At 34.9% G+C, this 16515-nt stretch overlaps 1 protein-coding gene across 19 annotated transcripts in view; it reads right to left on the bottom strand.

Annotated features, from left to right (window-relative positions):
• Positions 1-16515, bottom strand: part of DLG1 (discs large MAGUK scaffold protein 1) — a 263928-nt gene that overhangs the window by 35786 nt on the left and 211627 nt on the right. For all 19 annotated transcript variants that reach the window (XM_044252049.1, XM_044252050.1, XM_044252052.1 and 16 more), the window contains 2 exons: positions 8427-8541; positions 2488-2664 (listed from right to left, as the gene is read on the bottom strand). In XM_044252049.1, coding sequence (XP_044107984.1) covers positions 2488-2664; positions 8427-8541 — 292 coding nt within the window. The remainder of the gene's footprint in view (positions 1-2487; positions 2665-8426; positions 8542-16515) is intronic.

Genomic DNA, 16515 nt, shown 5'->3' with positions numbered 1-16515 from the left:
ACTGAAATTATTATTAGGAACCACTTCTGAGTTTAGCAATTTTCTGGATTTTGTTTTTTGGTGTTTTTGTTTCAATATTAACTTAGCATGGGGCATGCATATATCCTAAAAAAAATCAAGCATGAGAGAGAGAAAGCAAATAGGGCAAAATGTTAACAACTGGAGAAAGTAGTGAAGGATATGTGGGTGTTCCTTGTACTATTCTTCCTTGTGTATTTTGCTGTAGCTCTGAAATTTTTATTAAAAAATGGGAAATACAAAAATTAAATTTATCTCCAGTGACACATTTGTGTAAATACGTAAAATAACCAATTATGGTATACAAAAAATCTTAAAGAGCTTTAAAATACCTGTGGAAGGATATACAAGACCTGGTAATGTTAGTTATCCCTCTAAAACTGAAAAGGGTGCCAGGAGTACAGTTTAAGAGGAAGCCTGTATAGCTTTTAGATCTGAATTCTGAAACTTGTTAAAGTGTTAACTATTCAAAATAAGCAAGCCAATAAAATTACACCAAAACAAATGTTTCATGTAGCTTGCAATACCAACACGAACCTTATAAAATTTCATGTCAATTACACCTTTTATCCTTAATTTCAACATAGCAATTATGTTAGTATATAGCAGGAAAACCTACCAAAATTGTTTGTAAATAAATGCATTTTCTTCCTTATCTAGTGATACAGTTTTACTGTGAGTACAGAAGAACCGTAGCAGTCATGGGCTTAACACTTGTTTTTACTATTCTAGAACAATCCATGACATGACTAGAGAGTACATGGCATGATTAACTAATCTGTAATTTTGCCTAGGCACTTACTGAGGGGACTGCAAAACTAACATTTAGTGAGCAAAAGTTTACAACTTAAAATGGCTTTGTTTTCTCATACTTACCTTGTTCACTAAGTAGCTGAGTGACTTAAATTGTTGTTTATTTGTAAATACTATTCCTGAATAAAAGCTGAAAGCTGTATTAACTACAATTCCTTGGGCTATTATTAGAAGTAAAAAGGTTTAAGAGATAGTTTTCCTTAAGAAAATTCAAATTTTGAATACATTCAAAATAAAATGGCATAATCAGTTGTGGTTCCATATGTGGTTTATGGAAGGTAAATTATATTCTATAATGTTATTTGTAATTTGGAAATTTAGAGGGGTCTTAAGTCTCCTCCAGCACTTCTGAGTTTTTAAACTCAATTTTATAGAATTTTTATGCTAAAGAGAAGAATCACTTTCTACCAAAGTCAGTGTATTTCTTATTTGTTGCAGACACACATAAAGCCCATGCAAGATAGGAGGTGCCAAAGGATAAGACAATTTTTAGGAACTCTGACTTTGGTATTTAAGATGTGAGGTTTCTACTGACTCAATGAGGCACAGAGACAGAGGAAGCATTTCTGAATTTAAAGCAGACTATGTTCTATTCTAGGAAAAAAGTTATGCTGAGGGCTGCATTGCTAAAAGAGGAGTTGCTACCAAATGTATGATCTAGCCAAATAGTTGGATCTAGCCAAGAACGGTCATAAATCCCCAAACCACAACTACAAATCTTGGTTATACCTTAATACTCCTACTCTTCAACTTCTATAAACAGTAATATAAATATAGAGAGAGGCCTATAAACAGGTAGATGATTTGGCATACTTATCAATTATAGACTCTTAAAATAAGTATTACATCATAAGCTTGACCTGATGTGAATTAACCAGCTAGAATAAACATTAATGTCTCATTAATGATTTTTATAGGCTATTTTAAAACCTAAAAAGACTTTCAGGCAAAGATTTGCACAAATCAGACCTCAAAAATAAGTTATTTGGGGAGACATACAAACTGACATTTTAATACCTTTCCCACAAAAACAGGAACACTCAGCAGCATTTCATAGCCCTACAAAGGGTTCTTTATGCTGGGATCATCCTGTTCAAAGACTATCTCCACTTAATCATTTTTGCCAGTAGATAGTAAGTATGTATCACTTATAACAAATGGTTAAAAGCAAAGAGGAAAGACCAGGGAATGTACCAATACTTCTAAATTAAGCAAGGAAAGAGATGTGAAGCAAATACCAGATACTTCTAAAAATTTTAATTTACACTTTCAATTTTCAAGTCTAAAGGAGGCAATTCACAAAATCAAAAATCCTGAAAACTGAGTAAGTTTCATTACCACCTGTCTGGATAAAGTACAGAAGCTTTTAAATCTTTCTCCCTCCAATGGTAAAGATACATAGTAAAGTTATTTAAATGTATTTATTTTGTTTTGAGCAACTAAATAGGAGCTTTAGAGAGATTTCTCTTTGGGGGCATCATATTCTTTAATTCTGTCATTGGTTATAACATAAGGTAAACAAAATGAAATGAAACACAATATGGAAAACCAAGCAAAAAAAAAAATCACCCCAGTGAAATAATTTAAAAAACCAACAATTATTTGTCTGTGTTGCCCTACGTTCAAGTATTAAGTCTGTAATGGACTTATACTTACCTGCGTTTACTGGGAATTACCCCAACTTCGTCACTCTCCCCATCTGGTGTGACCTGCCTGGCTTGCCACCATTCATCATCAGAAGCATTAATAACATGGAGGATATCTCCAAATTTGAAGTTCAATCCCTGACTGGGAAGGCCACTGTCTTTAGTCTTGTCATAATCAAAAAGGGCTCTAGATTAAGAAGAAAAAAGTGCATGTTTATTTGGTGTTTTTCTTTGTTTTAAAGATTTATTTATATTTTAGAGTGAGAGAGCGTGTGAGTAGGGGAGGGGCAGAGGGAGAGAATCTTCAAGCAGACTCCTTGCTGAGAGAGGAGCCCAATGAGGGTCTCCATCTCACAGCCTCTGAGATAATGACCTGAGCCAAATCCAAACATCAGATGCTCAACTGACTGAGCCACCCAGGTGTGCCCCCCACCAAGATTATTTATTATCATATTACCAATATTAAGTTAACACGGGATTCTGAAAGTATATATAATTCAAATAATTAAACAATATACCATACTAGGCAAAATAATGCCAAGCTCAAGAATTTGCACTATAACAGACACAAAGACAAAAAAGAAATAGTAAAACTGACTTACAGTAAGTTCTTTATTTGTATCCCAATTTCAGTTGCCAAATTAGAACCCCAAAATGAATAAATTATATTATATTGTAAATGTAGTTGCTAGGATTCTTCCCTTAAGAGAACTCCTTTGAATAAGAGCTTAAGTATTGTACATTAATCAAGTAATAGAACACAATTTTTCTTTTTATCAAATTTTAAAAGATTAACATTTTACAATTACTATATTAATACAGTATATTTTTTCTAAAATATTTGGCGGGAGTTAAAGTCCTCTGTAGTTAGTTTTCATCGTTATTGACTCTGAAAATTCTACTGACTCTAGCTTTGTGAATGAATGGAAGGAATAATTAACTCACAAAATAATCACTCTGTTAATCCAGTCTTATAGTATATAACTAGTAACTCATATCTGTCAGGGATTTTGTTTGACCCAGTGTGTATAACCAAAATAAAGAGAAGAGTACCTTTTAATATTTATTCTTTGTTTATAAACTTAGGGCAACCCTCTAGGTTTATCTTCATTTTAGAATTCAGTATGGCTTGCCACAGGATTATATTAAAAGCATTTTTAAAAATTTCTCATTCAGTATTGAGAGAAATAAGGTAGGATACCTAATTTTTCTTCTTTTTAAAATTTTTTATTATGTTATGTTAGTCACCATATGTCTTTAGTTTTTGACGTAGTGTTCCAAGATTCATTGTTTACATGTAACACCCAGCACTCCATGCCATACGTGCCCTTCTTAATACCCATCATTGGGCCAACCCATCTATTCCCTCCTCCCCTCTAAAACCCTCAGCTTCTCAAGAGTCCATAGTCTCTCATGGTTTGTCTCCTCTTCCAATTTCCCCCTCTTCATTTTTCCCTTCTTTCTCCTAATGTCCTCCATGCTATTCTTATGTTCCACAAGTAAGTGAAACCATGTGGTAATTGACTTTCTCCGCTTGATTTATTCCACTTAGCATAATCTCCTCCAGTCCCATTCATGTTGATGCAAAAGCTGGGTATTCATCATTTCTGATGGCTGAATAATATTCCATTATATATATGGACTACATCTTCTTTATCCATTCATCTGTTGAAGGGTATCTTGTCTCCTTCCACAGGTCAGCTGTTGTGGACATTGCTGCTGTAACACTGGGGTGCATATGGCCCTTCTTTTCATTACTTCTTCATGACATTCTTCTTTGGGGTAAATACCCAGTGGTGCAATTCCAGGTCACAGGGTAGTTCTATTTTTAATTTTTTGAGGAACCTCCACACAGTGTTCCAAAGTGGCTGCACCAATTTGCATTCCCACCAACAGTGTAAGAGGGTTCCCCTTTCTCCACATCCTCTCCAAGATTTGTTGTTTCTTGCCTTGTTAATTTTTGCCATTCTAACTGGCATAAGGTGTTATCTCAATGTGGTTTTGATTTGAATTTCCCTGATGGTATTGCTGGATCTTAGGGTAGACCCATTCATTGCTGCAGATTAGAGGAAGCTTAGTTGGGGTGTCTGAAGAAAGGGATATTGAAATAATTTATTCAGCAAGACTCTAGAAATGCTCAGAAGTATAAGTGTATAGAATCCAGGTAGATAAGATCCAGAGATAAGTTACAGCAGAGAAAACGGAAGAACTGGTAGAAACACTTCATATAGCACTCAGACCCTCAGATTCCTTCTCCTGTTCCCAAACCCATAGAAGATAAGGGGTTTAGTTTCCAAAGAAACAGAACTTGAGAAGCTCTGTACTTTGGAACTTGGTGGGGAGAGGAAAAGTGCTAAACTAAAAACAGATTTTTTTTTTTAAAAAAGATTTTATTTATTTGAAACAGAGATAGAGAAAACGTGGGGAGGGGCAGAGGGAAAGAGAGAGGAAGAAGCAGACTCCTTGCTGAGCAGGAAGCCTGATTCGGGGCTTGATCCCAGGATGTGGAGATCATCACTTGAACTGAAGGCAGAGGCTTAACCCACTGAGCCACCCAGGTGCCCCTAAAAATAGATTAAAAAGGAATCTGCAAGCAAAATGCTGTGGCTAGTTTTAATATGTCTAATATTCCTTTTCCTAGGCTCTGAGACCTAGTGTGAAGGTATATGCTGCTGAACCCTTGAATGCAGATGTACACTGAAAACTCAAGTACTAGCAACCTGTCTTATATTGGGAAAGGGAATAAGGATTCTTTTCTAGAGATATTTAATGACCCCAAAGAAAAAAATGACCTGGGGTGGGAGAGGGCAATGAACAAAGATAATTATTTTCTAGTTAAATGCACTAGCTTCACTAAATATATATATTTAAAAATTTTATTTATTTATTTGACAGAGAGAGAACACAAGCAGAGGGGGAAGCAGGCTCCCCACTGAGCGAGGGAGCCTATCTGGGCTAGGATCACTAAATATTTAAAGATCACTTCAGAGAGGGGTGCTTGGGTGGCTCAGTCCTTAAGCATCTGCCTTCAGCTCAGGTCATGACCCCAGGTCCTGGGACTGGATCCTGGCAGGAATCCTGTTTCCCCCTCTCCCACTCCAGCTGCTTGTGTTCCCTGTCTCTCTGTCAAATAAATAAATAAAATCTTAAAAAAGATCACCTCTTATATAAAAAATAAGAAAACAAGTAAACTAGAAAAGAGAAATACAGAGAAAGCAGAGAATCTGAGAAGGAGAATATTAGAGAAGCATGGGAAGGTATTATGTCTATGAAATAAAGGATGACAAAATAAGATTAAAAAAGAAGGGGCTCTCAGAAAATAAAATAGGATATTATACCCTCCCCTACACCCCAAATTCTCTATGAAGAAGAAGGCAAAATAAAGTCAATTTCAGACATGCTAAGAGTAAAAAGTATCCCCCACACACCCCTTCTTTAATATTTATTGAAGAATGTGCTTTGGTAAAATAAAAGTTAAGTTGAGAAAGAAAAGGTGGCATCTCAAAAACCAACGGTGACATAGCAGAGATCTAAAAGGAATAGGACAGTGGCAAAGCAAGTCCTATGTCAGACCTATACAGCAAGTCTATAGAGCAACAATCCAGACTGGAGCAGAAAGATGGAAAAAATCGAGGTGCCTAAGTGGCTCAGTTGGTTCAGCATCCCACTTTTGATTTCAGCTCAGGCTGTGATCTCAGGGTCATGAGATCAAGCCCCATGTTGGGCTCCACACTGGGTAATAGCCTGCTTAAGATTTTTCTCTCTCCCTCTGCCTCCTCCTGCCTGCCCCTCTGGCTCACATATGCTTTTATTCTCTCTCTCTCTCTCACACACAAGATGGAAAAAATCTGAAGTGGTAAGATCATACGTGCAATCATGTTTCATCATGTGAAAAACTCCAGAGAATTGTAAGATAAATATATTTAATAATAAATTAAATGCACAATTAATCAAACAAAAATGACACAATTATTATGCCCACGAGAAATGAAGGTTGAAGAAAGGAAGCATGGTCATAATATACTATTTCAGTAAGTAATGACAGATACTACATAGTCACATGACTCTAAATGCTTTTAATTTTATTAGCAGTGATGGCACTATGAGTGATAGAGGAAGAGGCAGAATGGTTTGATATGAAAGAGAAAGTTGTTATCTACATTGCAGTAAGTCCATAATGTCCAAAGTTGGTAAACTGGAAAACAGCAGTATATGCATATTATTTAGAAATACAGAGAGAAAGGCAAGGGAGTTTGTTAAGAAAATGGAGATGTTTATTTCTAGATAATGAAATTGGAGATTGTCTGGAGGTGACAGTTATTTTTCATTAAGTTTTCTGGTAACATATAACTTGTAAAAATATTTACTTCTTTAAAAAATAAAAAGGAAAGAGGATTCATTAAATGTATCCAAAATAATTATAACCTAATGTTTTGATTTTTGTGCCTTTTAAAGTTTTTAACGAATCACTTATTAAATAAGGCAACACATAATTATACTAAAATTAGAAAAAGAAGAAGAAAATTAAAGAAGATGGGTGCCTGGGTCGCTCAGTCAGTTAAGCAGCTGCCTTTGGTTCAGGTCATGATCCCAAGGGCCCTGGGACAGAGTCCTGCATGGGGGTCCCTGATCAGTGGAGAGCCTGCGTCTCTCCTCTGCCTCCCGCTCTGTTTACTTGTGCTCTCTGTCAAATAAATAAATATCTTAAAAAAAAAAAAAATGAAAGAAGGAGAGTATAAACAGAAATGTTATTCCTTTTTCTGTGGATATCAGTACTACATAAAATATTTTAAGGACTCTGGAAAAGAATATTTTTAAAAAAATATATAATATATACATATTTAATAAATATAGCAGGAATTGGTGGAGGGAAAGAAAAATCTGATACACTAAAAGGATTTCAGATCATTGGTAGGGCAGAAGGAATGGTAGGGGTAGGAAAAGAAAAAGTGAAGAAAATGAGAAAAATTTCCTTTTATTCTTTTATCACAGAATAAAATTATTTGAGAGAATAAATAATATCATATGTAAACAAATACAGAGTACATGTTTGTATAAATGTTTTTATACACATATGTAAACATGTATGGGATACTTGCCTATTTTACAGAACATATATCATCTCTCATCAGAAGAATAAATAAAACACACTAAGAAATGTTCTTCAATAGTATCAGAAGGAAGGAAAAAATAATGAAAAATTGTAGAGATCACCTGCAGTCATCTACTACAGTTAAAATAATAGTATAAAAGTACTGAGTAAAAGCTCTGCTAAAAAAAAAAAAAGGTGTATACAGAATACAAATAGGTCATCTATCGGTAAGAACAGTTTATATACTAATGGTATCTATTTACTATTATTAGATTTAAGCTATCACATTAATTAGTTATAGAAAAATAAGGTTGACTTCTCCCAAATATTCAAAAAATGCATGTAGAAGTTTCCTGAATCTGTGTCCTTTACTGAGGTTATTCACATTTTAAGCTATTATTTCCATATGCTCTCTTTGCTATTATGGAAATTGCTATAGTGACTCAATGTTACTCAGAACATTTTATTATGAAGAATATAAGTAAAAGTGTTGGATGTTATGATATACCAAGCTACAGTATAGTTACTTATCATTATTCAAGGGGTTGTATAACTTTCATTAATACAATTATAATAACAAAAGATACACTCAGGAAATCAATCATAAAATTATGTTTCTTGATATGCAATATATTTTTCTCTCTTTTTTAAAAATTTAATTTTTAAATAATCTGTACACCCAATATGGCGCTCAAACTCACAACTCCGAGATCAAGAGATGCATGCTCCACTGACTAAGCTGGTCAGGAGCCCCTGCAATGTATTTTTCTATAGTAAAACTAAGTCATAGTAAAAAATGTGAAGGAATCTGCATGCATAAATAAGGATTGCCATAATTAGAAGTAAAAAAAATTTACCTGACATAGAGGGATCGCTTCTGGCTAGTTCGAAGAGAACCTGATCCTGAACTAATGCTACTATTCATCATCTGCTCCCGTAAGTCATGTATTTTGGCTTCAAAACGACTGTATTCTGATGGGAAAAAAAATAAATTTATACTTTACATTCTAAAAAATAAAGTATTTGAAAATAAAGTGTTAAATATGTTAGTGGTCTTATATTTGATTAAATGTGGTTAGAACCTTAAAAGAGTAACCTGTGTAAGATTTTGGCCAAAATGCAAACGTCAAAAAAAAAATTTTTTTTTTCTAAATGTACCGTAAGTTAGAACTGGCTGAAGGAGAACTTTCTCATATGCTATTTTAAAGTTCACATCACATTTAATCAAGTAAAAGACAACTTTCATGCATCAAAATACCAGTATGAATCTCATATTACTATCTAATTTAACTGTAAATTTTAAAAATTAAAACTCCTAATTTATTCTGATTTTTATACCTAAAAAGAACATACCTAATATGATTTGTAATAGATTCTTTGTTTACTGCCTTTTTCCCCTTGAGGAAATCATTACTTTTATGTGAGTAAATACAAAACTTGTGTACAATCAATAGACAGCAAAAATATGCCTTAAAAATTAATAAATCAAATTTACTTTAATACATTTTATAAATTTATAAATTTTTAAAATGCCAAAATAAGACACAAAGCAATTTGGATAAACATTCTAAGATCGTTTTTATATAAAAACAAGTATGATTTTGAAGATGAACTATTTTAGGCTATATCATAAAAACTACCTAATCTATTAAAACCTTAGGCACTTTTTCAAATATATTGCAATTATACACTTACACACTCTTATATCTTCTTCTTTATTTATAATAAATTATTTTACAGAAATTAGATTAGATCTGATCAGATTTTCTTATAAAACCAATCTTATAGCAAGAGCAAATACCGTGCTTGGGAGTTTGTATAGTTTAAGACGACAGAGTTAAGAGTAAGCATGAATACTGTGGAGGTAGTCTTCCTCCCATGGAAGTCATCAAATTTGTTTCTCAGGTACTAAGATTAACTGAAACAACAATTTATCAAAAAACTCAAAAACATTTAAAAGCTCACATTAATAAGTAATAAAATGTTATTTTTCTTTAAAAATAGAAAATTTTAAATATAAACGTTAATATTATAATGTATCCATTACAATTCAACAATTAACAACTCATGGCAAACCATATTTGTGTAGACACAGCTGAGATACAGAAGATTGATGGATGGAGACAGGGATAAAAATACAAAATGAAGTTTGAGTTTATACTGGTTCTTCTTTTTTAAAAGTTTTTTTTTTTTTTAAAGTTTTATTTATTTAAGTAATTTCTACACCCAACATGGGGCTTGAACTCATGACTCCTGGATCAAGAGTGGCATGCTCCTCTGACTGAGCCAGTCAGGCACCCCTATACTGGTTCTTCTAATTAAAAATTAGGACTGTTAGATTTTTAATTAATCTATTTTATCTTACATCTGTATGTGTTTTCTTGTATAAGAGGAATTCTAGTTCTCAAGACACTGGGAATAACAGAGTGCTGCATGGTGAGTTACATTTTATCCAGTATTACATTCACAACAGCTTTAAAATAACACCACCAACAACTAAGACCATGGCATCATTATTGAAAACAGCTAATTACTTTCCCTACTTCTTTTTTATCTTACTTAGAGCAAGGTCTATAGAGACAGAGAGAGAAAGATACAGTTTAATAGTTGTTTTAAAGTGGCTCTGAATAGTTCCTCCCTAGGTGCTAATGTTGCCAACTGGATATACATTTAGGTCCATTCTTTCTTATTTAGTTTCACCTTTAATTTTTAGAGGTTGCTCTTTAAATTTTTCACTGTTTTTAATAGGTAAGTAAAATAGTTCCAAGGTTGTATCTGTAAAACAAGGATATTAAAGATAAAGTTTAGCTTCCAGCCCTCTCTCCTACCCTACTCTCTCCTGGTCACTATATATAAAAACATTTTTTTTTTTAATAAAAACATTTTAAGAAAGGTTTATTCTTCCAGGGGCACCTGGGTGGCTCAGTTGGTTGGGCATCCAACTCTTGATTTTGGCTTGGGTCATGTTCTCAGGGTTGTCAGATGGAGCCCTGTACTAGGCACTATGCTGAGTGAGGAATCTGCTTAAGATTTTCTCTCTCCCTCTCCCTCTGGCCCTCCACCGGCCAAAAACTCCCTCTTCTTAAAAAAAAAAAAAAAATTAAAAATTGAAATAAAAAAAAAGTTTATTTTTCCATTTTTAGTAACAGAAGGAGATACATACATATATGTAAATATAGTCACAAATACTTATTCTTTTATTTTAATATATGTAATATATAATGTGTGTGTATGTAATACATAATGTATATAATATATACATTATATATTCACACACATACATACACACACACATCATATTGCTCCTTCCTTAAACAGTAACCTACACATTTCTCCCAACATGCTTATTTTACTTAACAAGTACATTAACAGTCTTACTAGCAGTAAGAGTAAGGACACTGCAGAGTAGCATATATATAGACATCTCTCATTCTTTTAATGACTCTATAGTTCTTTTGCGTTTAACCTTCATTTCTTTGTTACAAAAAGATACTGTAAAGAGATTCTGCTTTATCGGCAAATCTGAAAATTGTTTTCTTTGAACATTTAAGGTAACTTTTGATATAACTGAAGTTGTTTGATCTCAGTTCTATTCATACTATTTTATGATTTATATATACACAAACCTGCTATATGAGTAGTTGTGTCAGAGTGTATTTTCCCAAGACACATGCTTGCATCCCACATGTTCTTATACTATGTGACCTTGATGTTCTTCCATCAAGAGGGCGGAGTCTAATCACCCTCTCCTTGAATTTTGGCTGGCCTTATGACTCCCACGCAAATGAACATGGTAGAAATGATTATATGCAACTTTCAAAGTTAGATTAGAAAATGCCATGAAACTTTTGCCTGTTTCTTTAGGGATGCTTGTTCTGAGGGGAAGTCAGATACCATATAAGAAGTCTGATAACCCTCAAAGCACCATGCTGCAGAGGTCCCATGATGATGTTCTGAGCCCAGACTTTCAGCTAGTATCACCAAGGCACAGGACAAGGGGAGTAAAGCCATTCTGGACCCTCACCCACCAGCTGAATCCCATTAAGTGACCTCAGTGTATGACACTATTTGACTATCCAGACAAAATTGTGACTGAATTCCTAATTTACAGAATCCATAACATGCTTATTGTTTTAATCCACTAAGCTCTGGAGTAGCTATGAAACAAAAGTAACTAGAACACACTCTTGTTGTGCAGTCTCTTTTGTTTAGACACACACAAACATAAAAGAACAAGCCTTAAAATCAAAAATACATACTAAATTCCTAAAATGAGGAGTTACATATAAATTTATATTTATAAATGTATTTATAAAGATACTAAATTATCCCAAACATTAATATTTAATATTTCATAAAATATTTATACCTAATAAAATATATTCAATAAATTTTATATACTCTCAAAGATAAACATATAAATATACAATTTATATTGTTTATTCTTCTGTTCTAATGGTAATCTTTTGTTCACCATGAGCAATCTCCACAGAGCCGAACTGAAATATCTGTTTATATCCAATTAAAAACTTTAAAGCATTTAGAAAACTTATGCTATTTTTATAGGATCTTCAAATTTTCCCCATTTTCTGATAATTGTACTTTATCCAAATTGCCAGCGCATACAGTCTTTTCCAATTATATACTCTCCTCCTTACAACTAAATTAATTGCTAGCACCAGTCCTTAGGGCAGCACCCCTCCCATCATTTTGGGTGTCTGAAGTTTGTTCTTTCCTCTCAGAGTGACCTAAATATCAGTCTGTTGTTTATACATTTGATTGCAGCCTTTATATGTGAAAGTCTATTTGATTCAGTTTCTTTCTTTGATTCTTTGAGTATGTTGACTCTACTGTTTCCTATGAGCCAGTGCTGAATGAAGTTCTAATGACTACCTCATTTTCTTTCCTCTAACTGGCATTTTTGGGGGGGGGGAGTGGGGCTGGAATTCCACTGAATTTTTTACTTTTTTGAGATTTTTTGTTATCATTTATTTGTGAAGTTAAAAATGAGTGGTAGAAAGTAAAAACTGCCATACAACTTTTGGTTTGTTCTCAATTTGTTTTCAGTTTCAATGTCATCCTGAACAGATGGAACAGGACGGACTGGTCCTGGGAGGGGATCGATCCCAGGGGAATGGAGCTGGGAGGAGAAGGAAAAGCAGGGAGGCTAAGGGGCTTCTGGGGGGTTGGAGGGTAGGGTATGTGTATGTATTTTTCTTTTAATCCCACTAATTTCATGAGAATATTTCCCTGTGCTGGTTATCACCTTAGGTAAACAGAATGTTTTGATATGTAGTTTTTTTTTTTTTTTCAATTTTGGGAGAGTTTTTTCTTCTTTATACATTCTATATGCATTGTTTTTTTTTTCCCCCTATGAAACTCCCACATGTATGTTGAATATTCTTTGCCTACTCTGTCATTCTCAAATCTATTTTTACATTAATATATTTTCTAAAGACTGAAGTAATCAGACAGTGTTTTTCCTGAGCCATTTAAGAATAACTTGCTACCCTGATGTCTCTTTGCCCTTGAACAGTATATATTTTCTATAAATAACAGTATTTTCTTATATAACAACAAAGCCATGAAAATAAAAAAGTAACATTAATACATTACTACTATGTAATGCTCACACCTCTCTGAAGTTTCCCCAATAATGCCCGGTACAGAGAAGGATCTAGTTTAAAATCATGAACTGTCCTATCTGAGCATATATGCATTTAGTTGTCAGATCTTTTCAGTCTCCTTCAGTCATAACAGTTCCTCAGTCTTCCTCTGACTTTGTAAGCTTGATACTGTTGAAGATAACAGGTCAGTTATTTTGTAGACTGTCACTCACTTTAGGTTCGTCTGATGTTTCCAGCTGATTAGATTCAGGTTATGCAAATTTGGCAGGAATATCAAGGAAGAGATACGATGTTCTCGCCATCGCACCCTGGCAGGTAGTTTTACAATTTTGATTTCTCATTACTAATGTTATTAACGTTCAGCACTTGATGAAGTTTGTAACTGCCAGGTTTCTCTACTGTGAAATTACTTCTTCCCTTTGCAAATAGTAAGCTACTGAAATCACAACACTTCTCCCTTCTCATCAAACTTCCAACTAATACAATTATTTTTATTAGTAAAGACTCAGGATTTCTGAATTTACTCAGTGCAGTATAACCTCAAATTTTTGTTCAATTTAGCCAGTGGAAACCCTTTCAGACTGGTTATTCTGTCCTTTTGACACGTGACCATCATTCCTTCAGCATTTACTTGCTTTCTGGAACAGAGTACTACAGAATAATCTAGTATTTTCTCTGTCCCACCCCAGAACTGGCCATTAATTCAAAAAGCCTTGGTAATTTTGGTGGGGAAGAGTATTTAGAAGCCAAGATCTGAGTGTTAGGTGTACACATTGCTATTGGGCCCAGGCTCTCTTAGTGGACAGAGCTAGAGAACTTTGTGCATGCATGTGCGCGCGCATCTGCGCACGTGCGCGCACCCACACACACACACACACTATATGTTAAATAGACACATATTTATATTATACAAATTTTTCTAATTCTAATCTTACAGGTTTTTATTTTAGATTTTTCCCTTTCCATATTTACCCCTTCTCTAAAAATGAAAATTATAGATAATATTACTCTTAGCATATATGTATTCATTGGATCAGTCTCTCTGTAGGTAAGGAGTCTTCTGTCTCTACTACCAACCACTTCTTTGACTGAACTCTAACCAGTCCCATGTGTTACCTCCTCCCTCTGCTCTTTGTTAAACTTAATTTTTTAAAATACATTTTTTCTGGGCATCTGGTGGCTCAGTGGGTTAAAGCCTCTGCCTTCGGCTCAGGTCATGATCTCAGGGTCCTGGGATCGAGGCACACATCAGGCTCTCTGCTCAGCAGGGAGCCTGCTTCCTCCTCTCTCTCTGCCTGCCTCTCTGCCTACTTGTAATCTCTGTCTGTCAAATAAATAAAAAAATCTTAAAAAAATACATTTTTTCTTTAGATGTAGTAATTTTATGTTTTATCAACTCACTTATGCTGTTCTTTCATATACTCCATAATTATTTTATTTTTTTGATTTTAATTGTTTATTTGACAGACAGAGATCACAAGTAGACAGAGAGGCAGGCAGAGAGAGAGAGAGAGGGAAGCAGGCTCCCTGCTGAGCAGAGAGCCTGATGCAGGACTCAATCCCAGGACCCTGAGATCATGACCTGAGCCGAAGGCAGCGGCTTAACCCACTGAGCCACCCAGGAGTCCCATAATTATTTTTTAACTTGTTTTGAAATATTAAGGTTATACTTTTCATTTATTTCATGGACATGTTTTTCTGGTATACTTTCATTGTGGAGATGTTATTCTGATCCTTATTTTCATTTTTTCAAACAGTTTTCCATTGGATTCAGTACTGATCCTTTTCTGTTATTCATTTTTTTTAAAGATTTTATTTATTTATTTGACAGACAGAGATCACAAGTAGGCAGAGAAGCAGGCAGAGAGACAGGGAAGCGGGTTCCCTGCTGAGCAGAGAGCCTGATGTGGGGCTCAATCCCAGGACCCTGGGATCATGGCCTGAGCAGAAGGCAGAGGCTTTAACCCACTGAGCCACCCAGGCGCCCCTCTGTTATTCATTTTTTTTTTTAAAGATTTTATTTATTTATTTGACAGACAGAGATCACAAGTAGGCAGAGAGGCAGGCAGAGAGAGAGAGAGGAGGAAGCAGGCTCCCTGCTGAGCAGAGAGCCCGATATGGGACTCGATCCCGGGACCCCAAGATCATGACCCGAGCCGAAGGCAGCGGCTTAACCCACCGAGCCACCCAGGTGCCCTGTTATTCATTTTTATATCGAACTAGTTTTCCTGAACTTTTATTTTTATTTTTAAATACTTTATTTGAGAAAGAGAGAGCAAGTAAGCCAGCACATCCACAAATGGAGGGGTAGGGGAGAGGAAAAGCGGACTCCCCACTAAGCAGGGAGCCCAACATGGGGCATGATCCCAAGACCCTGAGATCATGACCTGAGCTGAAGGCATATGCTTAACTGACTGAGCCACCCAGGCTTCCCAGTTTTCCTGAACTTTTAGATAAGACTATTTGGGTTAGGCTAGCTTTTCCATCTTCACAGCTCTGGAGCTCCCTCTTTTGTTGTTTCTGACAAATGTTCAAAGATATGATTATCTCATACACTGCAAGGCTTCCTGGTGCTGTACTTTCCCCCTACTTGTCCGTACCTTCTATTTCCTTTGGCCCTACTATCCCTATCCTGCTCAATTTGGATTTTATTCTCAGTTTTCTCTTGGCGTGGGGTTTCAAACTGAAAACGGAGCTATCACTGTTTAAATGTGTCAGAGGGCACATCTCCCTTATACCTTACTGTAGATCCCCTACAGTTAAAATGTAGATTGTGCAAAAACCCTTACAGTTATAGGTGCTGTTCTCAAATTGGGCACTGCATTTTCTAGTGAGTACTGATTGGCTTTTGGGCTTCTTATGCTGCTTTTCCTTGTACAGATGCTGGTATTATAGGGTCTCATAGCTATTGATAACTTGTTTATACTTGCTTGTATTTTGGGATTCATGGGATATCTTTTCGTCTAGTTTTGTTAAAGATCTTTTAAATAAATATTGGTTTTGCTATCCAGCTTTTTTCCCCTAATAATGGGGAGGAGGGACTTCTGGGCGATTAACTTTAAGTCTACTATCTTATTTTTAATTTTCCATGTGTCCCACTGCTCTATCAATCCATTATTTTAGTGGTTATACCAGAAAATTATTAGGAAGTGATAAGTTTTCAATATTTACTGCTTTAGTTTTTAATATTTTAATCTCTTAAATATATTTGTCCATTTACTTATTCATTTAGTCATTTATTTTAAAGATTTTTTAAGTAATCGCTGCACCCAATGTGGGACTTGAACTTATAACCCCAAGATCAAGTCATGGGCTCTCC

Source organism: Neovison vison, chromosome 6 (assembly GCF_020171115.1).
Source record: "Neovison vison isolate M4711 chromosome 6, ASM_NN_V1, whole genome shotgun sequence".
NCBI classification, from domain to species: domain Eukaryota; kingdom Metazoa; phylum Chordata; class Mammalia; order Carnivora; family Mustelidae; genus Neogale; species Neogale vison.
The sequence above is the reverse complement of the archived record's forward strand: the minus strand, read 5'-3'. Positions and strand labels throughout refer to the sequence as shown.